Below are 25,183 nucleotides of genomic sequence, written 5' to 3' on the forward strand. Positions count from 1 at the left end.
AGGATGTACTGTATGTGATCGGCTGCTATAATGTTCACTTGTGCTGTGTAACTCGAGCAGTTCTGCTTCCCCTTTATGAAGTAATATTTTGTTAATTGGAAATTAAAATAGATAGTAATGACTAAAGCTGCACTTCTGAATAGATTTTATTGCAAGAACATTTTATTAACAATAACATGTCATGATTTCTAAATATATTTTCATTACAGCTTATCCCTCTGTTGACCCCTGCTACAACTACACTGTGCTGGACGAACCATGGAGATCCAATAGCAGTCAGACACCAAACTCCTACAAGTGTGACACGTCTGTCTCCTGGAGCGGCTGGTATCGTCTCTTGATTAACAACACTAGCGCTCATATCCCAGACACGTGTGTTGAGAGGTTTAGCTGTGGCACTGCTGTCCCACTGTGGATACGTGGTGGACACCCAACAGTAACAGATGGAGTCGTCACTCGAGATGTCTGCGGTTACGCTGCGAGTTACTGCTGCTATTTCGGGTCTTTTCCCATTAAAGTCAAAGCCTGTCCAGGCAATTATTATGTCTATGAGCTGGTTAGACCAACTACCTGTGATTCAGCATACTGTGCAGGTAATTATATTCACATGAGCTCTTTCTACACATTCATGGTATTTGTGTCTCTGTTCATTAATCACTATTCATCCAAACTTTCAGACACTGGCAGCATTAACACCAGCCCTACAGCTGTCACACCAGTGACCATCTCACCTGGTAATGTTACACACTGTCCCACATAGCAACATTGTGTCGGCCCAGAACCGGCCCACATCTGGCACACGTGGAAAGATGATCTGGCCCACATGCACACAGTAAATTCTCCAGTGTTAAATTTAACACTGCTCTGTGTTTATATGGGAACCACCAGCAGAGTGTTAAAAGTAACACTGAAGCAGTGTTAGAGTTAATGAGATAATTAAGTGATTAATTGAGCGATGATTGAGCATTGAAGACACCTGATGATAACAAGCAGAATCACTGAAGAAAAGAGAAACGCAAGAACTACAACTGACTTCCGGAGATGAAATCAACTGAAGAGAAAAGAAGACATTAAATCTGTGAAGATAAAAGACATTAAATCTGTGAAGATCTCAGCAGAGGAGGATTAAACAACTCCACAAACAACATTACCAGCTTCACTTATTACCAACTAGTTATTGAGAATGAATAGAGGTGTAGATGTTGATGTTTTATTGTAAATAATATGTTTTAGTACATTCACCATTATAGTGATCAGTGTTTGCTTTAGTTGGGCAATTTGACTCTTGGCTTTGCTATGTAAGTTTGTGGTCTTTGTAACAGTGTTTACCAAAACACATAATTTTGTTACAAAGTATGCCAGAAACAAAGATGATGAAGTGATGTAGTTTTAACCATCATGAAGTAGAATGATTCACTAATCTCATAAATGACCAAAATGGTTATTTGTTTTTAAAGATTATTTTTTCACCAATGATAAGTTCTTGCCACAGATCAGACAATCTGAATTATGATTTATTTTTTATATTTATTTATTTTTAACATTGTGGAGCAAATTATTTAAGACACATGCAGACACCAATAATTAGCATATGAATCTCAACAATGGTGACATACTTCCTGCAGCAATGCATGCTGGGAGCCACCATATTATAAAACTAATGGCTCCCAGCATGCATTGCAGCATGAAGCATGTCACCAATGTTGTGATTCATAAAATGATTCTTGATGTTAGTGTGTGTGGCTGTTGTTTGTTTTCTTGCAATGTTTGATTTAAAAAATAAAAGTGACCACTTTTGGTCAGTTATGACATTTGTCAAACAGTTTTGTTTATGATGATGAAATGTATATCATATCTTTGCTTATGGTTTCCTTTGCAACACATTATGTGTTTCAGTAAACACTGTTACAAAGACAACAAATAAAAACAATATATAAATTGTCAAACCACCCAACTAGAGGAAACACTGATCGCCATAATGGTGACCAAACATTTTCAATAAAACTTGAACATCTAAAAATGTGTTCATTCTAAAAAAAGAACTTCTGTAGATGAATGACAGAAATAAGGTCAATCTGGTTTGTAATAAGAGCGATTTCATGTCTTTTCAGTTGATTTCATCTAAAGCTGTGTCCAGAAGTCAGTTGTAGTTCTTTTTTTTCTCTTTTCTTCAGTGATTCTGCTTGTTATCATCAGGTGTCTTCAATAATCAAACAATCATAACTCAATTACTTATTTAATTATCTCATTAACTCTAACACTGCTTCAGTGTTACTTTTAACACCCTGCTGGTGGTTCCCATATGAACACCGAGCGGTGTTAATTTAACACCGGGGAATTTACTGTGCAGCGTGGAATGACGGCCCTTGGGCGGCTCACTCCTGTTTGCCAGATCTGGGCCACAAGCAGGCCAAAGCAATGCCACATGTCAGCCAAGAGCAAAGAAATAAACCAGAACTGAACCTTATCTGAGCCACACAAAGCCGCACAAGGGCCGTCATTCCACGCTGCATGTGGGCCAGATCATCTTTCCACGTGTGCCAGATGTGGGCCGGATCTGGGTCGTCAAAATGTTGCTATGTGGGTTGGCTTATTTTCTGGCCTGATGAATGTGATGATCTGTACCAGTGAATATGTGTGTGGGTGCTTGTGTTAGTTGGTGAAGATGTTGGAAATGCAGTTAAAGGTGTGCAGTTTTGTAGTAATATAACATAATAATCCCTTCAGGAGCGCTTCCAGATCGGTCTTTTGTGCTTCGTTAAATATTGAGCATAAATATTAAATATTTAAATATTGATTATTCAAGATACGTTCAAAGGAGCAAAAACAGAGGAGCATAACAGATGTCCATCGCATGTAGGCAGATTGATATCTAAAAGTTTTTATTTTTTATTTTTGAATAAAAACACCACAAATAAAAGGAACTAGCTTGTTACCTTAAAATTGAATAGATAATAAATAATGTTAACACTTCACAAGTGGATGCTAGACCTGTTTTCCTGTTTGTCCATGTGACATTCGGCATAAACCCCATTAACACTAGAAGTGCCAGAATTCCATAACTACACAGTAAATTCCACAGTGTTAAATCAACACTGCTCAGAGCAAATATGGTCCCACTCTACAGAGTGTTAAAGTAACACTAAAGCAGTGTTAAAGTTAATGAGATAATTAAGTGATTCATTTAGTGATGATTGAACATTATTGAAGACACCTGATGTTAACAAGCAGAATCACTGAAGGAGAAAAGCACAAATTGTAAGCCACCGTTATGGTGATGGGTGTTTGCTTTAGTTGGGCTCTTGACCCTTATATGTTTACTTTAGAGTTAGTTTGGCTGTTGTATCTGAGTTATAACTGCCAGATGAACAAAGAAAAAAAAAAAGTGATCTGATGGTGTTGGTTATATTATGAAATTCATCATTTGAACTTGATCACTGAACTCATTATGATCCTTATTTCTGACTTCGATTTATGTTGTTGGTTACAAAATAACTGTGAATCTGCATAAATATCCAGAATTTTTTATATAATATAAAGGATTTCTTAAAAGTTGTTTAAAACAAAAAAAATCTTTCCTTTAGGCACACACAGACGTCAAGATTCAGTCTATGCATCTCAACAATGGTGACGAGCAGAATATTCAATTAGGGAAAGTAAATTAAATAGACAATTCAGATCATAATTTATTCATACCGCAATGCATGATGGGAGCCATTAATGAGTTGTGATTGGTGGCAGCCACTGCAACATGCTTTATTATTGTCACCATTGTTGAGATTCACAGGCTGATTATTGATGTCTGTGTTTCTAAATAAATTAATTTGAAAGTGTTTTGATCAGAACAATGTTTATGAAATATTTTGGATTATAAGTAAAGTATTGATAATCATATGCTATTAAAATCACAAAGCTGCTGGTAACAAGATAAACCAAACTATCTCAATAAGTTTCATTTTTCAGATCACAGCATGATTATGTCAAAACATAACCTACACTATCAGATCACACTTTTACTTTGTTCATTTGACTGTTATACATCAATAACAGCAGACAAACAACAGTCAAATTTAAAGTAAACATATAAGGGTCAAGAGCCCAACTAAAGCAAACACCCATCACCATAATGGTAACTTACAATGTATGATTTTCTCCTTCAGTGATTCTGCTTGTTAACATCAGGTGTCTTCAATAATGCTCAATCATCACTAAATTAATCACTTAAATATCTCATTAACTTTAACACCGCTTTAGTGTTACTTTAACACTCTGTAGAGTGGGACCATATTTGCTCTGAGCAGTGTTGATTTAACACTGTGGAATTTACTGTGTACTAGAACTGCCGCAAGCGGTCATTTTGACCGCTAGATTCCGAACTCTATATCTTTAATGATACATACCCAATTGAGAGATTAATGCATTTATTGTATTAGGATATATTTTAAAAACAAAACAACACCAAACTGTACATTTAAACAAGTTTAATTATACATTTATAAATAATATCTGTAGATGTCCTGAACAAAATAACGGAGTAGCCTATGTTTTCATGTTTCCACTGTTCGATCGCGCCGCGCCCGCCGACACACACACACACACACACACACACACACACACACACCATATTACAGCATTGCAGTCTTGACATTGCAGCCTGTTCATTATAGCCATAATAAAATAGTCAACCTAACATATACAAATTCCACTGCTCTGTTTATATAGTCAGTATAGCCTCATACAATTCGTACCATTTTGCACGTGTGAAGAGGATGATTTTTTCCGTCGATATTGGAACGTGAGTGAAGTACAAAGCCTATAATAAAGTAGTTTAGTTTAAAATAGTTTACCATCCAAATACATCGCAAATGTTGAAACATTTTGATTCTAATTAGAGAATTACGTACGTGAGCCTAACGCCGCTTACTTTCACTTTCGCTTATAAAGTATTTCATTTTGGCTTGTTTATAGTTATTTTTTCATTCTTGTTCTGTTCTGAATATCATTACATTTAAATTATTTGTTGTTGAATATGTTTTGTGTATTTTTACCACATTTTATTGTTGTGTATATTGGTATAGCCTATAATAATACCGCGAAATTCAGTGCGGTCAATATGACCGTCTATGGCCGAAATAGGTAAATATGTTCATTTGTTTTTTTGCCTTATGTGCAATTTATATGAAAAACATTTTAAATGAAAATACAGACACTTTTAGGAAAAGTCAGGTACACAGCAAAATCCCCAGTGTTAAATGAACACTCCTCAGTGTACATATGTGTCCACACTACAGGGTGTTAAAAATTAACACTGAAGCAGTGTTGAAGCTAATGAGATAATTAAGTTAACACTGAAGCAGTGTTGAAGTTAATGCAATAATTAAGTGATTAATTAAGTGATGATTGGCCATTAGTGGTGACACCTGATGTTAATAAGCAGAATCATTGACGGAAAGAGAAAAAACAATAACAGAAAAAAGAGAAACACAAGAACTACAACTGACTTCGAGTCATTACACATTGTTGCATTTATTATTACCAGTTTGACTTTATTTCTGTCATACATCGACAAAAGTTCTCGAGATTCAACAGAAGTTTAGACGGTAATGTTTTATGGAATTTTTCTTTTCAAGTGACCATTATGGTGGTCAGTGGTTGCTTTAGTTGGGCTCTTGGCCCTTCTCACTTTTTAATGTTAGTTTTTCTCTGGTTGCTACAACTCTGTGTTTATAAAGCACATTTGTTACTGCAAGAGAAAACATGACCTGCTCACAATATGTTTTGATGATAAAAACATTATCATGTAGTGGCCTGATTCACTGATGTCATTCAGAGTCTAAATTTTTGACTATATGCTTGATGTCTTGTTTTAGTATTGGTGATTGTAGCTCTGAGATTCTATAGTTTGAGATCCAACAGCAATATCAAAAATTTTGAAAATACTTTGAGCAAAGAAGTTATTGTGTTTAAACACACAGACATCAAGAATCAGCATATGAATCTCAACAATGGTGACAATAAACAAACTAGTGACAAACAGATCAACTCTGAACATCACAAAACAAGCTACTAAAGTCAGAACAAAACAATAGCAAAATAAAAGCAAACAGGAAAAACAATTAAAATTACAGGACAATTCAGCTGCATAATTTATTCATGCTGCAATGCATGATGTCAGCCATTGATGCGTTCTGATTGGTGGCTCCCATCATGCACTGCAACATTAAGCGTTTGTTTGATTGTCACCATTGTTGAGATTCATATGTAGATTCTTGATGTCTGTGTGTGATTTTAAATTCTTCAGATCTTTAAAACATTGCTGGAAGTAACTACTGTAGTGAAAAAATAATAGAACATTTGGATAATCAGTTTATATTGATGGATGCCATTAGTAAAGCAGGTCACTAGTATTATCATCATCAAGACATAACCAGGGCTGCAGTTCCAATAGCATCATAAGCCTAACTTGATCACAGACCAACTGCAACAAATGGTCTATACAATCAAATTAGGCTTGCAATGCTTTCAGGAAACACAGTCCAAATCATAGTTTCTCTTGCCACAACACATATGCTCTATAAACACAGAGTTGGAGCAGCCAGAGAAATACTAATGTTAAATAGTAAAGGGTCAAGAGCCCAACTAAAGCAACCACTGGTCACCATAATGGTGACATGAAACGAAACATTCCATAAAACATTACCATCTAAACTTCTGTTAAATCTAAATAAGACTGTGTGTAGATGTATGACAGAAATAAAGTCAAACTGGTAAAATAATAAGTGCAATAATGGTTCAAAGTCAGTAGTTCTTGTGTTTCTCTTTTTTTCTGTTCTTGTTTCTCTTTCCTTCAGTGAGTCTGCTTGTTATCATCAGGTGTCACCACTAATGGCCAATCATCACTTAATTAATCACTTAACTATCTCATTAACTTCAACACTGCTTCAGTGTTAACTTAATTACCTCATTAACTTCAACACTGCTTCAGTGTTAACTTAATTACCTCATTAACTTCAACACTGCTCCAGTGTTAATTTTTAACACCCTGTAGTGTGGACACATATGTACACTGAGGAGTGTTAATTTAACACTGGGGATTTTGCTGTGTACCGGCAGGATTTTATTTATTTTTTCAACAAAGTTATTGCAGATATAAAATTCAAAACGGTCAAAATGACCGCCATGGCACTTCTAGTGTTAATACATGGCGTGAACGCAGCATAAACTCATTGTTTTGGTTCAGGAAGAACTGTAAAAGTCTGTCTATAACTCTGCACAGCCTCACCGAACACACTGATGACATGATTTCTGTGTAAACCAAAAATTGCCTACTCTACACTGTAAAAATAAAAGGTGCCTGGAGGAACCTTTTGGGGTTCTTCACTTTGCCACACCGGCGGAACCGTCTGTAGATCCTCTAGGCACCCTTTAAAAAGGGGCGGTTCTCTGAGGAACCACACAGGTTTCCTGAGGAACTCTTATATTAGGCACTGTGTGGTGCCTCCAGGAACCAAATTTCAATTTTATTTTATTTGTATTAAATTAATTTCATGTTGTTACTATGGTTACCACCATTAACTTCTATTATAATAAACAAACTGAACCAAATACAAAATAAGAATTGTTTATTACATATTTTAGATCCATTTTAATACACTTCCATGCACTTGGAAAAAAAAGCTAGTAATACATTAATATCAATGAATACACACACACACACACAAAATAGTATAATACATAAGTAACATGAATAATCAACCATGTGTATACAATAGGCTACACAAGAAAAGACATCTCAACAAAATGCATGGAAAAAACATGTTCCAAGTAATAAATCAATGTAAAAAATAACAATTTTGACTAATTAAAAATGTCCATCTTCACTTAATTTTAAAACATGTTTCAGTCCGCTTGTTAAGTCTGACGTCACTGTTTCCAAGTCCAAAAGCTCTATCAGATGCCAAAAACAAACAACAAACAGTGCTAATATATACTCATTGTGCTGTAATATTCCTGAAAATTAGGATCCTAACCTTTATCTCTATTGCGAATTTCAGATGGTTTAGTTATTCAGCTATTTTGAATCATAAAATGTTTAATTCTGGGATGCCGTGAGACTGGAGACTGTTATGTACACTATGGCTTTTGAAAAGCTTAAATGTGTGACTTGAATCAACAGTTCCCATAAATGGTTGAGTATTCTCAATATCTAGAAACAAGTAGAAGTAAAGGTTTCGACCCGGAAACAGTATTCCTTATGTCACAACAAGCAGAAAACATTTTCCATTTTAACAGAGTTAAGGTGCAGTAAAATTATCTGTTGTTCTGTGAATGTTCACTGGTGAATTCACTCGATCCGCAATTTTGTGTGGTGCTTCATACATTACATCGCTACACTGCTGACAACGGTCAATGGACATTTTTGCCTGCGTAATTTCACGAAATTCACAAATGTGATGCACCTTTACTCGCTGCAACATAAAATGCAATCAATTATAAAATCTTCACAAGGGACATGTGAGGTACTTAACGAGTTAGAAAAGTGAAAAGGTGCATCAGCTTCGTTTTCCTGTTTGTTTTTCCTCTTTTCTGGTGAATGGTCCAGGCACTTCAGTGATTTTCAGGTCTACAGGAGGATTTTTATTCTTGATCAAACTTGTATTTCAGCTTTTCCGAGATCCCTGCAAAGTACAACATTTACTGTTAGTAAGGTTATTAAAGTGATAGTTGGGAAATTTAAATAATTTCCTCAGCCTTGTGATGTTCCAAACCTGTTTGACTTTCTGTCTGTGGAACCCGAAAGCAGATCTCAGGCATAATGCAACCCGTCACCATTCAATATCACTGCATGAAACACAAGCATAACAAAATTGTGTAATTCATTCATGAAACTATTCTTATGTACACTTATCTACACAGCAAAATCCCCAGTGTTAAATTAACACTCCTCAGTGTTTATATGTGTCCACACTACAGGGTGTTAAAAATTAACACTGAAGCAGTGTTGAAGTTAATGAGATAATTAAGTTAACACTGAAGCAGTGTTGAAGTTAATGAGATAATTAAGTGATTAATTAAGTGATGATTGGCCATTAGTGGTGACACCTGATGATAACAAGCAGAATCACTGAAGGAAAGAGAAACAAGAACAGAAAAAAGAGAAACACAAGAACTACTGACTTTGAACCATTATTGCACTTATTATTTTACCAGTTTGACTTTATTTCTATCATACATCTACACACAGTCTTATTTAGATTTAACAGAAGTTTAGATGGTAATGTTTTATGGAATGTTTCGTTTCATGTCACCATTATAGTGACCAGTGGTTGCTTTAGTTGGGCTCTTGACCCTTTACTTTTTAACATTAGTATTTCTCTGGCTGCTCCAACTCTGTGCTTATAAAGCATATGTGTTGTAGCAAGAGAAACTATGATCTGGGCTGTGTTTCCTGAAAACATCGCAAGCCTAATTTGATCGTACAGACCAATTGTTGCATTTAGTATGTGATCAAGTTAAGTTTAAGATGCTTTTGGAAATGCAGCCCTGGTTATGTTTCAATGATGAAATTACTAGTGACCTGATTCAATGATGTCACCCAGCATTATAACCTGATTATCTAATTGTTTTATTAATTTTTCACTACAGTAGTTACTTCCAGCAATGTTTTAAAGATCTGAAGGATTAAAAATCACACACAGACATCAAGAATCTACATATGAATCTCAACAATGGTGACAATCAAACAAATGCTTAATGTTGCAGTGCATGATGGGAGCCACCAATCAGAACGCATCAATGGCTCACATCATGCATTGCAGCATGAATAAATTATGCAGCTGAATTGTCCTGTAATTTTCATTGTTTTTTCTGTTGGCTTTTATTTTGCTATTGTTTTGTTCTGACTTTAGTAGCTTGTTTTGTGATGTTCAGAGTTGATCTGTTCGTCACTAGTTTGTTTATTGTCACCATTGTTGAGATTCATATGCTGATTCTTGATGTCTGTGTGTTTAAACACAATAACTTCTTTGCTCAAAGTATTTTCAAAATTTTTGATATTGCTGTTGGATCTCAAACTATAGAATCTCAGAGCTACAATCACCAATACTAAAACAAGACATCAAGCATATAGTCAAAAATTTAGACTCTCACATCAGTGAATCAGGACATTACATGATAATGTTTTTATCATCAAAACATATTGTGAGCAGGTCATGTTTTCTCTTGCAGTAACAAATGTGCTTTATAAACACAGAGTTGGAGCAGCCAGAGAAAAACTAATATTATAAAATGAAAAGAGTCAAGAGCCTAACTAAAGCAAACACTGACCACCAAAATGGTAACTTGAAAAGAAAAATTCCATAAAATATTACCATCTAAACTTCTGTTGACTCTCAAGAACTTTTGTCGATGTATGACAGAAATAAAGTCAAACTGGTAATAATAAGTGCAACAATGTGTAATGACTCGAAGTCAGTAGTTCTTGTGTTTCTCTTTTTTCTGTTATTGTTTTTTCTCTTTCCGTCAATGATTCTGCTTATTAACATCAGGTGTCACCACTAATGGCCAATCACTTAATTAATCACTTAATTATCTCATTAACTTCAACACTGCTTCAGTGTTAACTTAATTATCTCATTAACTTCAACACTGCTTCAGTGTTAATTTTTAACACCCTGTAGTGTGGACACATATAAACACTGAGGAGTGTTAATTTAACACTGGGGATTTTGCTGTGTAGTTCAGTTCAATGCAACAATTTATGTAAAAATGGTTAAGCTCCAAAAATGTCCCAGAAAAGATCCTAAATACCTCTCAGATCTATTACAGCCATATGTTCCATCCAGAGCACTTAGGTCTGCTGGGCAACTGCTTTTAGTCTCCCCCAATGCAAGATTAAAGAGCAGAGGTGACCGTGCCTTTGCAGTGGCGGCCCCGAAACTCTGGAATAATTTACCTCTGTACATTAGGCAGGCACCTTCACTTGCTGTTTTTAAATTACATTTAAAAACATATTTGTATAGTACTGCATATAACACAGTATGAGAGTTACTTGTTAGGAGTTCTTTGTAAGTGTGTGTTATAATCCATTATTGTATTTATTGCTTTTTTATTGTGTTTTTATTTATTTTATGTTATTCTTTTTAGTTTAACTGCTTATTTTATATTGTATGTACAGCACTTTGGTGAACACCCGCTGTTTTAAAAAGGTGCTCTATAAATAAACTTTGATTTGATTTGATTTGATAAAAATAATCAATGAGTTCACAACTCATGTGTTATGGGTTGTGTTGTCTTATGAAACCATATAATAGCTTTTTCCTTTTTTTTCTTTTCGAAAAAGACTAAACTTGAAGTTATAATTCAGGGTTCAAATGTCTTATATTCAAATGCATATGATTAAGGTATAGCCTATAAAAAATGCATAGCATTATTGGCTCCAAACCTGTGATATTATTTTTCTGAGTAACATGAATGAGATTTGAGAGCATGAGGGAAGATTTTCAGAGAATAACTGATTAAAAAAGTACACAGTCAAACAATACAATTTCACACAGAGAAAGTTCATAGTAATAAACAGAGGTGGGAGTAAGTCACTAAATTCAAGTCTCAAGTCAAGTCCAAGTCTTAACATTGCAAGTCAAAGTCAAGCCAAGTCATTCTGTTGTAAGGGTCAAGTCAAATCAAGTCAAGTCAAGTCAAGTCATACTCTTTGTCAAGTCAAGTCAAGTCGCAACTTAGTCATCAAGTCATACCAAGTCACACACAGGCTCGTTTTACAAATTTTTTAACTCTGGGACTTTTATCTCTTATTTAGACACAGAGGGCTAAAAAAAAAAAAAAAAAACTTGTGTGTAATAAATAAAATATTGTTAAGAAGCACATTAAATGCTCTAAAATAAAAATAAATTAAATGAACACAAGTAAACAAGAATTAATAAAACTTTTCCCATCTTGTGCTAGCCCTACATAGTTATTTTGCTGTGATGTCCTCTATGAAAGTGTAAACGAAACAAAAACATTAAAAATGTCAATTTAATCCAATTAGGCCAATGTGAACACACTCAAAAAAAAAAAATACATTAGATTTATGTATTTAAATTGCATATAGAATTTCCATCCATTTGGATTACATAGTTTTAACATAAACCAATTAATAATCTGAATGTAATTCATATTTTTAAGTCATATATAAATGAAACAGATAAGATTTATGTAATAGTACACAGAAAAACGCCCATGTTAAATTAACACTGCTCAGTGTTCATATGTGTGCACACTACAGAGTTAAAGCGGTGTTGAAGTTAATGAGATAATTAAGTGATGATTGAGCATTAATTATGAACACCTGCTGTTAACAAGCAGAATCACTGAAGGAAAGAGAAACACAAGAACTACAACTGACTTCAGACACAGTCTTAGATGAAATCAACTGAAGAGAAAAGAAGACATTAAATCTGTGAAGATCTCAGCAGAGGAGAATTAAACAACTCAAACAGCTTTACCAGCTTCACCTATTAGTAACCAGATTGACTTAATTTAATATCCGTTTTAATGAAATCAACAATTGTATTTTAAAGTCACCATGATGGTGGTTAGCATTTGCTTTAGTTGGACTCTTGACCCTTAACTTTTTAGTATTATATTTTCTTCGGCTGCTACATTTGTGTGTATATAAAGCACATTTGTTGAGGCAAAAAAAGCCATGAGAAAATTAGATCAGGTGATATTGGATGTTTAATCATCATGTAATTGTTTGAATCTCTGATCTTATTCTGTGTCTAACGCTTTGATTATATACGAGTTGTGTTTGTAATGTTGTTATATAATAGAAGCCATGTTAATTTACAGCATGAGAGCAATGTTGTTAGTCAAATAACATTTAGTGCATTAAACTTTTTTTCTCTACATTATTACTTCAAGAATCAGTGTATGACTCTCAACAATGGTGACAATCAATGAAATGCTTCATGCTGCAGTGCATGCTGGGTACCACCAATCAAAACTCACCCATATCTCCCAGCATTCATTGCAACATTAATACATTATGCAGCTGGATTTTCTGGATACTTTGTTTGATTGTCACCATTGTTGAGATTCATATGCTGTTTCTTGATGTCTGTGTTTGTCTAAGTAATGCCATAGATTCAAGTTTTTGTGCACCAAGTTTTTTTTTTTTTAAACCTATTTTAAATAATAGGTATTTGATAAACAACACTGCTAGATATACTATAAAATCAAATGACTTCTATTATGAATAAAACAATATTAAAAACACAAGTCCTATATAATCAAAGCATTAGATACTGCATAATATCAGGGATTAAGGAAATTACATAATGATGACGTTTTCATCATCAATAAACAACCAACATCATCTGATCTCATGGCTTTCTTAACTACAACAATTGTGCTTTACAATCACACAAATATAGCAACCAAAGAAAAGTTTACATTAAAGAGTCAAGGTTCAAGAGTCCAACTAAAGCAAATGCTAACCACCATCACCATCAAATTACAACTATTGTTTTCATTAAAACGGATATTAAATAAAGTCAGTCTGGTTACTAATAGGTGAAGCTGGTAAAGCTGTTTGAGTTGTTTAATCCTCCTCTGCTGAGATCTTCACAGATTTAATGTCTTCTTTTCTCTTCAGTTGATTTCATCTAAGACTGTGTCTGAAGTCAGTTGTAGTTCTTGTGTTTCTCTGTTCTTCAGTGATTCTGCTTGTTAACAGCAGGTGTTCATAATTAATGCTCAATCACCACTTAATTATCTCATTAACTTCAACACTGCTTCAATGGTACTTTAACTCTGTAGTGTGCACACATATGAACACTGAGAAGTGTTAATTTAACATGGGCATTTTTCTGTGTACTATTACATAAATCTTACCCGTTTCATTTACATATGACTGACATATATGAATCACATTCAGTTTATTAATACAATTACATAAATCTTATCTGTTTCATTTATATATGACTTAAAGATATGAATTACATTCAGATTATTAATTGGTTTATGTTAAAACTATGTAATCCAAATGGATGGAAATTCTATATGCAATTTAAATACATAAATCTTATGTTTAGACTTTTTTTTTTTTTTTTTTTTTTTTTGAGTGTGTTCACGTTGGCCTAATTGGATTTTTGTTTCGTTTACACTTTCATAGAGGACATCACAGCAAAATAACTATGTAGGGCTAGCACAAGATGGGAAAAGTTTTATTAATTCTTGTTTACTTGTGTTCATTTGATTTATTTTTATTTTAGAGCATTTAATGTGCTTCTTAACAATATTTTATTTATTACACACGAGGTAATTTTTTTTTTATTTTTTTTTTTTTACCCATCAGCCCTCTGTGTCTAAATAAGAAATAAAAGTCCCAGAGTTAAAAAATGTGTAAAACAAGCCTGTGTGTGACTTGGTATGACTTGATGACTAAGTTGCGACTTGACTTGACTTGACAAAGAGTATGACTTGACTTGACTTGACTTGATTTGACTTGACCCTTACAACAGAATGACTTGGCTTGACTTTGACTTGCAATGTTAAGACTTGGACTTGACTTGAGACTTGAATTTAGTGACTTACTCCCACCTCTGGTAATAAAGTACTTGCATGTGGTGTATAGGTAACTTACTGTAATTCAATGTTGCCTCTGAAATGTTCAGATTATTTTAGAAATGTACTGGTTGTTCTGGGGAAACAAAAGAACAAAGCTGATTATTCACAACATAATATTTATTGACCAGTAAATGGCTTTAAAATGGTATTTGAGAGAATGAGGGCACCTGTAGTAAGTAAAGTTAGGCTAAACAAAAACAGACCAAACTATATTAACCTGCTTTTGTTATTCATAACAAACGTCAATGACGACAGCAGGAATCAGCTAAATTAGTTAGGCTATATCAGCAATTTGAAGACACAGTTGTACAGAATATGTTGAATTGAATGACTAAATCAATCTAAGACAATAAGTCAATAATTTCCATTTGTTCATTAACGTTAACTTACGTTAGATCAACGTAGCATCGCGGCTATAAAACCTTCATACCAGATACTGTGCAATAAACGAGTGGTAAACACTGTAAAAAAGTAGTAATGTATAATAAATTTAGTTTATATGTGTGTGTTTGAATATATAGTGAGTAGACTCTGTATTTATATTTATTTGGCGAGTTTACAAACCTTGTAATGGAGAGCCGAACAAACGGCGGAAGCTTTGATGAGAGTAGCCGTTACTTCAAATCCGATGACGTCGATCAGCTGAGCTTTTATTGCGCGCGAGCAGCGCGAGCGGCGCGAGCAGCGCGAATAAAACTGATGCGACGACAGCAGAGGAATAGCAGCAGTTTCGTGACAGAATAAAACTTTTCTCCTCCTGGTTCTTCTTCTTCAAATAATAATTTATGAAGAAGTAGGTACAATTATTAATTTATTACTATTATTTATTCAATAATAATTCATGAATTCTTATTATTAATATTATTATAATTTAGTGTTATTGTTTAAGGTTTAAATTAATCAATAAAATAGGCCTATAGATACTAAATAAATGTAAGCTACCTTGGTGAAAAAGACGTAGGCTACTGTTAAATGTATTAAAAATGTATTAAAGTATATTTGTATTGTAGGCCTACTAAAAACACACTCAAGTACATTTTTAATAGTACGTCTTTTTCACCTGGGCATGTATACTGAATCAAACTTAAGTAGCCTATAATAATAATAATAGGATAATAATAATCTTATTCTGGCCTCACTGAGCATTCACTGTTAACCCTTGCTGTAAAAAAAGCCGTAATTCAGACAGTATCATACCATTTTCCATTAAAACAGTAATATACCCTAGAAAACAAAACTAGCCTACAGGTTTATACTGTAAATGAACAGTGCTCCAAATCGACACTCAGAGGCTGTTTTCCCAATCACACCCTATACCCTCATTCACTATTCCCTACATTAGTTCACTAATATAGTCCCGTTGACAGAGTGAATGAAAAGAAGAGAGTGAATTGAGACACTGATGAACACCTGATAAGCAGAATCACTGAAGGACAGAGAAAAAAGAACAGAAAAAAGAGAAACACAAGAACTACAACTGACTTCCAGTAACACTGAGTGTGAAACCAGTTTACAAACCAGTTTACGATTATTTCTTTCATACATGTACAAAAGTTATTGTTGAGAATTAACAGAGATTTAGTTAATAATAAAATTTGTTGTCACCATGATGAAGATCAGTATTTGCTTTAGTTGGTCTTGTCTCTTGACTTCTTACCTTTCATCTCTCTCTGACTGCTGTAACAGTGAGTTTATAAAACACATTTGATATGGCAAGAAAAAGTCAAGAGGTAGTTGATCAGGTGTTTTTATTATTTTGTGATGATGTCACAATCATCTTAGACTATCTGATTCTGATTTTCAGATTTTTTCTCTATATATTAATTGAAATTATGGATATGTCATATTTAGCATAAATCTGTGTATCTACAAAACAAAATCAATATTTCTATAATCAGGTCTTCTGAAAAATAACAATCATATAGTGCATTCAATTTTATTTTACTCCTGCTTGACTTAGACACACACAGATATCAACAATCAGCACATGCATCTCAACAATGGTGAAAAGTTTCATATCGCAATGCATGCTGGGTTCCAGGATAATATAAAACTCCCAGCATGCACTGCTGCATGAATAATAATAAATAAAGAAATATTGCCACCATTGTTGAGATTAATGTGCTAAATTGTGATATCTCTGTGTTTCTAAAATATAGTGTAGCTCTGTTTTTTTTTGGTTTATGCATGATGTGTTAAAAAAAATGAGTCATAGTAATTTATTGCTGTAGGTTCATAGTAGTGCTAATGTAACACTTTTGATCGAGGATAAAACTCTGAATGAATAAGAATTAATTACTTAGTGAATGAACAGGCAATATGATGATTTTGTCATCATAAGCATTACAACCACAATCATTCATAAACTGTGTGCGCACAAGCGTGACTTGCAAAAACACAGCTCAAGCAACAACAGAAAAAGTAATGTTTTAGCATCAGCATCCCAACTAAAGCAAGCACTGATCTCTATAATGGTAAATTCAAACAAACATTTTCAATAACAATTTCTGTATGACAGAAACAAAGTCATACTGGTTAATAATAAGTGTAATAATGTGTAATGGCTGGAAGTCAGTTGTAGTTCTTGTGTTTCTCTATTTTCTGTTCTTGCGTTTCTCTTTTCTTCAGTGATTCTGCTTATTAACAGCAGGTGTTCATCACTAATGCTCAACAATCACTTACATATTCTCTTAATTATCTCACTGCAACACTGTCTCAGTGTTACTTTTTACTCTTTGTAGTGTGGATTTTCCTGTGGGGTGTAAAGGGTTAACAGTGTAAGATAAAAAGACACACCCACAAAATGTATTTTAACAGTAATAAACTGTAAGTTATAAAACAGGTTTATACTGGCAACACTGTTGCCAGTAGTTTACTGTAAAATTTCGTTTTTTGGGTCACCATTGTGCAGAAGAGTAGAGCCTGTGCTTCAGTCCAGGAGAAGATCTACAAATATTGATGACATGCTGCATGTTGCTTTATTTAACAGGCGGTGACTGTGTAGTTGCTGGTCCAGTGGAAATCTCTTTATTTGCAAAAGTTTTGTTGTGGTTTCAAATGAAATAATTTCACAGTAATACTTTGCTCACGTTATTAATGCATTATACATTTTAGTTTAATACATGTAAATGACAGTTGGTCAATTTAAGGTTTCTGCAAGTGAAATTAGTTAACTCGAGTTTTAGTGCATTTTACAGTAACATACTGTAGATTACAGTAAAGAACTGCACAATTAACAGTAAATTACTGGCAACAGTGTTGCCAGTATTTTACTGTAAAAAAAAACGGTAAGGTCTAACAGTGTTGGGTTCCTCCAGATGCTGGCTTTAACATAAGAGATCTTCCAGGAACCACTTAAATGTTAAAAGATCTGCAATAACCCTTTTATCGCATTCAAGTTCCTCTATTTTCCCTCAAAGCACTTCGAGGTCTCATGCCATGGTAATGAAAAGGTGACTCCAGAACCTCTGAACTAAATACAAAGTGCTTAAAGGATCCCATAAGTTCCAGCAAGAACCTCAAAGATTGTCAATGCTCCTCCAGTAACCCTACTATAGGAGAAAGAGCTTTGAGGCACTTAAGTTACATTTTGAAGTTCCTTGAGTATCCGACAGGATATTTGAGGCTCCTTTAGTTTTTACAGTGTAGCTTTAAGGAACTACTTACTTTGGCTTTGGAAGAGGTCATTAAAAAAAAATACTGACATCTAGTGAGTGGGCTGTGTTTGGTTACATAAACTGCACTGACCAATCATTTCAGAGAGACATGTAATAAATTAATTTATTCATTTACATGTCTTTTCCAGGTTTAGAAATCACACTTTTTTGCTTTATATATCAAGGTTTTTATGGATTGATTTTTAGTTGTTTTATATTATTTTAAAGCTTGTTAGGCGTTTTCCTTAGACCTCTGGTTAAGAAGCACTGTTTTATAGCAATTCTAGCGACTGTGAAATAGAATGAATTCAATTTTATGAAAAAGTATAATAACATTTTTTAAGCAATACATTTTATTTTATGTTTTTCACAACAGCTTATCCCTCTGTTGACCCCTGCAACAACTACACTGAGCTGAACGATCCATGGAGAGCCAACAGCAGTCAGGCATCAAACTCCATCAAAAGTGACTGGTTTGTCTCCTGGAGCGGCTGGTATCGTCTCTTCATTAATGGTGTGAGCGCTCATATCCCAGACACATGTGTTGCTCAGTACAGCTGTGGCACTGCTGTCCCACTGTGGATACGTGGTGGACACCCAACAGTAACAGATGGAGTCGTCACTCGAGATGTCTGCGGTTACGGTGGGAGTTACTGCTGCTATTTCGGGTCTTTTCCCATTAAAGTCAAAGCCTGTCCAGACAATTATTATGTCTATGAGCTGGTTAGTCCAACTATGAGTGCTTCAGCATACTGTGCAGGTAATTATGTGTTCATGAGCTCTTTTTATTGCGAGTTTGTTGATTCATTGGTATTAATCATTTGTCATTATTTTTCCAGCTGTTACTAACATCAGCAGCACCGATACAACAGTCACACCAGAGACGACCTCAGCTGGTAATGTACTCTGATGTTTCCTCTGTTGGATTGTGTTTTGTCTGAATGTTTGTGGATCTGTAGAATTGAACAGATGTGTGAGTGTGTTTGTGTTTCAAGGTATAAACTAGGTGGAAAAGACTGTGAAATGTGCAGTTACATCATTACAGATATTTTCATCTTGTGCTCAAGCTGTTATTAATCATGTTTGACAGTTTCCACATGGCGTTAAAGGTTGTATCAGCGATTTCAGGCCCAAAAAAGGCCCAAACATAAATGATCACATTCATCTAATCTTTCCTAACGATCCGCTAGCTGCCCGCCCCATAAGCAGGCCGTCAAAAAAACGCGTCTCTGTAGGCAGCCTAGGCTCTGACATCTGCACACAAAAACAATTGGTTTCACCAACCAAAACCAAAATAAATAGTTTCTTTCCAATGAACTGCAGTAGCCAAGGCGACATCTAGTGTATATATCTATGCACTAGTCTGCGCACACGTCACACAGCAGGATGCGCGCACGCCCTCAGATCACTTGGACGTGGTTGTGTAGAGGTAAACACGATATAAATACTGTTCGTTTTCCCACACAAACCGCTCGTTTCGTGTCTTAGGCCATCAATGTGTACTTACGATGGGGAATTGTTTAATTTGGACGATGGGGAATTGTTTTAATTTGGACTCTGTGCATGCTCTTTGAGACAGTGACCATAGACCTGCATTATATGACTGACAGACAAGAACGGTTTGACCTAAAAATATCAAAATTGAAACTACTGCGGAAAAAAAGACACCTACATCTTGGATGCCCTTGAGGTAAGCTAAAACATACCAAAATTTTATTTCAAAGTGAACTATCCCTTTAAGTTACAATTAAAGTTAGTGAGTCCATGCTAACGAACCTAAATAGCTAACTGTTCTCACGTCATGTTCAGTGTAGGTCAGAAACACATAAACGAAGGTCTACATTTCAGCCCAGTCAACACGTGAGATCATGTGATGATCACAGTGACAACACACCATTCTCATACGGTGATACTCACAGTGTCAGTAATATATGAGCTTATTGTGAATTCAAAATGTTGAGCAGGTTGAGAGGAGGCGGTTCAAATATCAGTCACTGGGGTGAGATTCTACTTCCTGTTTCTCAACACTAACACAGTGACATCACAGTAGGGTCACATGGGTCCGTGTACGTTTTGATAGTTTGTTTTCCAATTTGAAATGAAATAAGCAGAAACGGTCCGTGTAACGCTTCACAATTCAGTTTTCAGACCATACAATGCAAATGCAAAAATGAAAAATTGAAACCAGACATTCATTTTTCTTGTTTTTCCAGTTACATTATCAATGGATATTTGCCTTTTTCTCCCCTTTTTCAATTTTACTTTTGCTAAATTGTGACTTCAGAAACAAACATTCGAATAAATGAAATCTAACCGATTTTCTATTTTTCCATTTTTCGTCTTGTAATTTGCGCCGTGGGCGGTACCATTAGCACGGGGGTGTGGCTGTGGACTAACTTTACTATCATTTCATTGATGTAACTGCTTTATTTACACTGCATGCACGTTTGAGGAGAAGTTTAAAAGACGGAACACAGGACGACATTTTTCCCCTGAAGTGCCATCATTTTTATTATTAATAGTCTGTGCTAAATTATAAGGCAGTCTCGGACCGGCCATCGGGAGCAGCCGGAAAAAAATGAAATCCCGGTGGCCTGGGTATGATTTGGCACATTGCCCTTGTTTGTATTTACCTATTCATTCTTACTTTATTTTATTAATATATAGCTATATCCTTGTTGTTGTTCATTTTACATGGTACAGTATCCTAGGCAGCCACAACCACGAGATCCCAGACAGTTCATTTTCAGTGCAGCAGAACGGGGGTGGCTCGCGAGCAGCAGCGCTTTTCAAGATCCTTCACGGGAATCTAGAATAACGATAAAAATTATAGCCTACTAAGCAAAAGTAGTCCTATAGAAAAAAATAAGCATTTTCCCCCCCCCAATTTTTTTAAGGTTTTTAGCTCTCGTTTGTAGGCTAATACAATATTTAATGTTGTAGTGTTTATACGCCCGTATAAATATAATTAATTATTATTCATAACGGATTATGATCAATAATTAATTATTTAATTATTTTCAGAATTTACTGTAGCAGAATCAGTAGTATGATCATTATATCAGTTCATCCAATGAACAGAAAACATAAACAATTATTAACTCTAGGAAATATAATATCTTCCTGGCCAAGAAAGAATAATCCCCAGCTAACAGTAAATTAAGAAATAAATCAAGGGTATAACAGCATAGGTAACTTAGATCGAAGTTCAAGACAATAAATTTGTAAGCACATAACACAAGTAATACTTCTCTTTTCAAATACAAACAATACTTTATTGATTATATGACTAACACATACAACTAATATCTAACACAAACACACGCACACGCATTCATACAAGTTGCCGAAAGAAAGAAAGAAAGAGTTTGGAAAGAATGAGTTTAAGAGTGAGATGATGAAATCTCAAGATTCTATGCACTTATAAGACATAACCTGAACGAACCATCAATAATTAATTTCACCCTTCGTTTCTTAGGTGGGTTACTAAATCTGTATCAAATACACCAGGGGCCTGTACCATGAAGCCGGTTTAGGTGGCTAGCCAGCTATGTTTCAGTTTAGTTTCCGTCAACCCTGGGTTTTAGGTACTATGAAAGTAGCTTGGCTTTAATCGGTGTTCGTCGCCATGGTATCTTACGCTGCACGGCTAACCTGCTCCGGGGCAGGTTATGTTCTGGATTCAAGATCTCAGACTGAAGTTTGACCAATCAGCTGAGAGGAAAGAAACATATAGGTGACGTAACTTATTCCCAGTGTCTGTTGCAATGGCTTCACCTTTTCTTCCAAATCCGGTGGACATCTCAGCGCAAATTGTTTGACGAGCACTTCGTAGAGAAAGAGTTTTTAGCCAGACAAAATCCCCTTGCCTTTCCTGATAGTTACTTGTATGAAAGATACAGATTTTCCGCGGAAGTAATGTCTTATCTTTGCGAACTTTTTGAGCTGCACATAAATAATTTAACACGTCGAATTCATGCACTTACACAGCAAAATCCCCAGTGTTAAATTAACACTCCTCAGTGTACATATGTGTCCACACTACAGGGTGTTAAAAATTAACACTGAAGCAGTGTTGAAGTAAATGAGATAATTAAGTGATTAATTAAGTGATGATTGACCATTAGTGGTGACACCTGATGTTAATAAGCAGAATCATTGACGGAAAGAGAAAAAACAATAACAGAAAAAAGAGAAACACAAGAACTACAACTGACTTCGAGTCATTACACGTTGTTGCACTTATTATTACCAGTTTGACTTTATTTCTGTCATACATCGACAAAAGTTCTCGAGATTCAACAGAAGTTTAGACGGTAATGTTTTATGGAATTTTTCTTTTCAAGTTACCATTATGGTGGTCAGTGGTTGCTTTAGTTGGGCTCTTGACCCTTTTCATTTTTTAATATTAGTTTTTCTTTGGTTGCTACAACTCTGTGTTTGAAAAGCACATTTGTTACTGCAAGAGAAAACATGACCTGCTCACAATATGTTTTGATGATAAAAACATTATCATGTAGTGACCTGATTCACTGATGTCATTCAGAGTCTACATTTTTGACTATATGCTTAATGTCTTGTTTTAGTATTGGTGATTGTAGCTCTGAGATTCTACAGTTTGAGATCCAACAGCAATATGAAAATTTTTGAAAATACTTTGAGCAAAGAAGTTATTGTGTTTAACCCTCTGGAGTCTGAGCGGTTTTCTGGGCCCTTGAGATGTTCTGACATGCCCTGACATTTGTGCTTTTTTCAGTTGCTTATAAACATATTAATGGCAAAGTTGTAAATTCACTCTATAAAGCACAAACAGGGCTACCATAATATGTGAGCCACGTGTATGTACATGTTTTCATTTTTGAGAGAATAATGTTTATGCGTGGATATTGAAAAAACTAAAAACTAAAATTTCTGAAATAAGGCCACAAAACACATAGTAAATATGTGTCAATAAGACTTTTGACTAATGGATGTCGTCGCCTATAGTTTTTTCTTCAAAACTATGTGAAAATAGTCTTGCTTTATCGTTCAAATAAAACCATACATTGATTTAAATTGACGTAAAACAGGTTTTGCTTGGAAAGCCAATATGCGAGGGGGTGTGAACGAGGAGTGGTTTACACCTGAATTACCACCCACTCTGCATAATGATGAGCCATTCACACAGGTGTGAAACTGACTGAGCCACAATGCAAGGACAAAAGATATTTAGAAGAAGACTTATATTGACCATTTAAGATTTTGCTTACATCTATCTTGTATTCGTTTTAAAGAAAGGATTTGTACTTTCTGTTTTGAGGTCTCTGTGAAAGTTTGAAAGTCTTTTAGTGTTTTTTTTTTAGAGCGCTCGCGTCCATAATGGAGAGCTGTCACGTAATATTGTTTTTTGCCAGCTGTGGTAAACAGCGCGCATCTATGCCGTTCATTCATTCATAAACAGAAACCCGAGAAGGAAAAACTTACTAGTATTCCTCAGCTCGTATTCCTCGTATTCCTCATTATTGCTCACAGCGCTGCGAGACGGTGTAAGCAAGTAATGTTCTGAATAAACTTGTGTTTTGGTTTTCTCGAGCTGATACGGGGGGGGGGGGGCGTTCACAGGATTGCGCGGATTACCTCAGCCATTTGCGTTTGAATAGCACGCGCTCTCCGTGGGCGGAGTCACATTACATTTGAATTAGCTCTAATGAGGTCGACTGGAATCGCTCTCTTTTAATACAGATTTCACAAGATGAGAATATTTGTTTTTTATATAAATTACTTCATTTAAAAGAAGAGAATTCAAGCTTCATGCCTGTGTGTCTGAATGCCTGTTTGACTGAGTATTCGCTGAGCTGCAGTTCATTTTCGGACGCGTTTCAGAATGGACTACACGGACAGAGAGAAGGCAGAACTCGCTTCGTGTTTATTTTTCTTTATTTGGCAAAAAGCACAACACTTTGTTTTTATTGTGAGTATACACAAAAATAATACACATTTAACAGAATCGATTGATGTATGAAACTTGTTTTGTAAAATCAAAGTCAAAAGAGTATTTGGGGTCTCAATTCAACTCATAAGGAAAAAAGCGAGCAGATCACGCCAACGTGATCTCCGACCTCTAAGGGTTAAACACACAGACATCAAGAATCAGCATATGAATCTCAACAATGGTGACAATAAACAAACTAGTGACAAACAGATCAACTCTGAACATCACAAAACAAGCTACTAAAGTCAGAACAAAACAATAGCAAAATAAAAGCAAACAGGAAAAACAATTAAAATTACAGGACAATTCAGCTGCATAATTTATTCATGCTGCAATGCATGATGTGAGCCATTGATGCGTTCTGATTGGTGGCTCCCATCATGCACTGCAACATGAAGCATTTGTTTGATTGTCACCATTGTTGAGATTCATATGTAGATTCTTGATTTCTGTGTGTGATTTTAAATTCTTCAGATTTTTAAACATTGCTGTAAGTTACTACTGTAGTGAAAAAATAATAGAACATTTAGATAATCAGTTTATAATGATGGGTGCCATTAGTAAAGCAGGTCACTAGTAATTTCATCATCAAATCATAACCAGGGCTGCAGTTCCAATAGCATCTTAAGCCTAACTTGATCACAGACCAACTGCAACAAATGGACTATGCAATCATATTAGGCTTGCAATGCTTTCAAGAAACACAGCCCAAATCATAGTTTCTCTTGCCACAACACATGTGCTCTATTAGGGCTGGGCGATTTAAATCGCGATATTGTTATGCGCATCTCGTCAGTAAAGCCGGTTCCTTGATTAGTAGTAAATCACCATCACCTGCTTTCAGATGGAGCGGCATTTACTACAAAGAGCCGTAGTTAACTGACAAGCTGAGCCATATCACATTAATATCGCGGCCGTATCGCCAGCG

The 25,183-nt window shown here is 35.1% G+C and overlaps 1 protein-coding gene and 1 long non-coding RNA gene across 2 annotated transcripts in view; one reads left to right on the top strand and one right to left on the bottom strand.

Annotated features, from left to right (window-relative positions):
* Nucleotides 1–25,183, top strand: part of LOC309493633 (uncharacterized protein) — a 454,994-nt gene that overhangs the window by 224,647 nt on the left and 205,164 nt on the right. Inside the window, exons 15-16 of the mRNA XM_082162779.1 lie at nucleotides 210–593; nucleotides 678–734. Of these exons, the coding sequence (XP_082018905.1) occupies nucleotides 210–593; nucleotides 678–734 (441 nt within the window). The remainder of the gene's footprint in view (nucleotides 1–209; nucleotides 594–677; nucleotides 735–25,183) is intronic.
* Nucleotides 8,768–15,266, bottom strand: LOC309493987. The gene is made up of 3 exons (XR_014204165.1): nucleotides 15,193–15,266; nucleotides 14,645–14,701; nucleotides 8,768–8,841 (listed from the first exon to the last, which is right to left on the bottom strand). It is a non-coding gene; the product is annotated as an uncharacterized lncRNA (long non-coding RNA).

Source organism: Leuciscus leuciscus (genome assembly GCF_965113295.1).
Source record: "Leuciscus leuciscus genome assembly, chromosome: 3".
Classification (NCBI taxonomy): domain Eukaryota; kingdom Metazoa; phylum Chordata; class Actinopteri; order Cypriniformes; family Leuciscidae; genus Leuciscus; species Leuciscus leuciscus.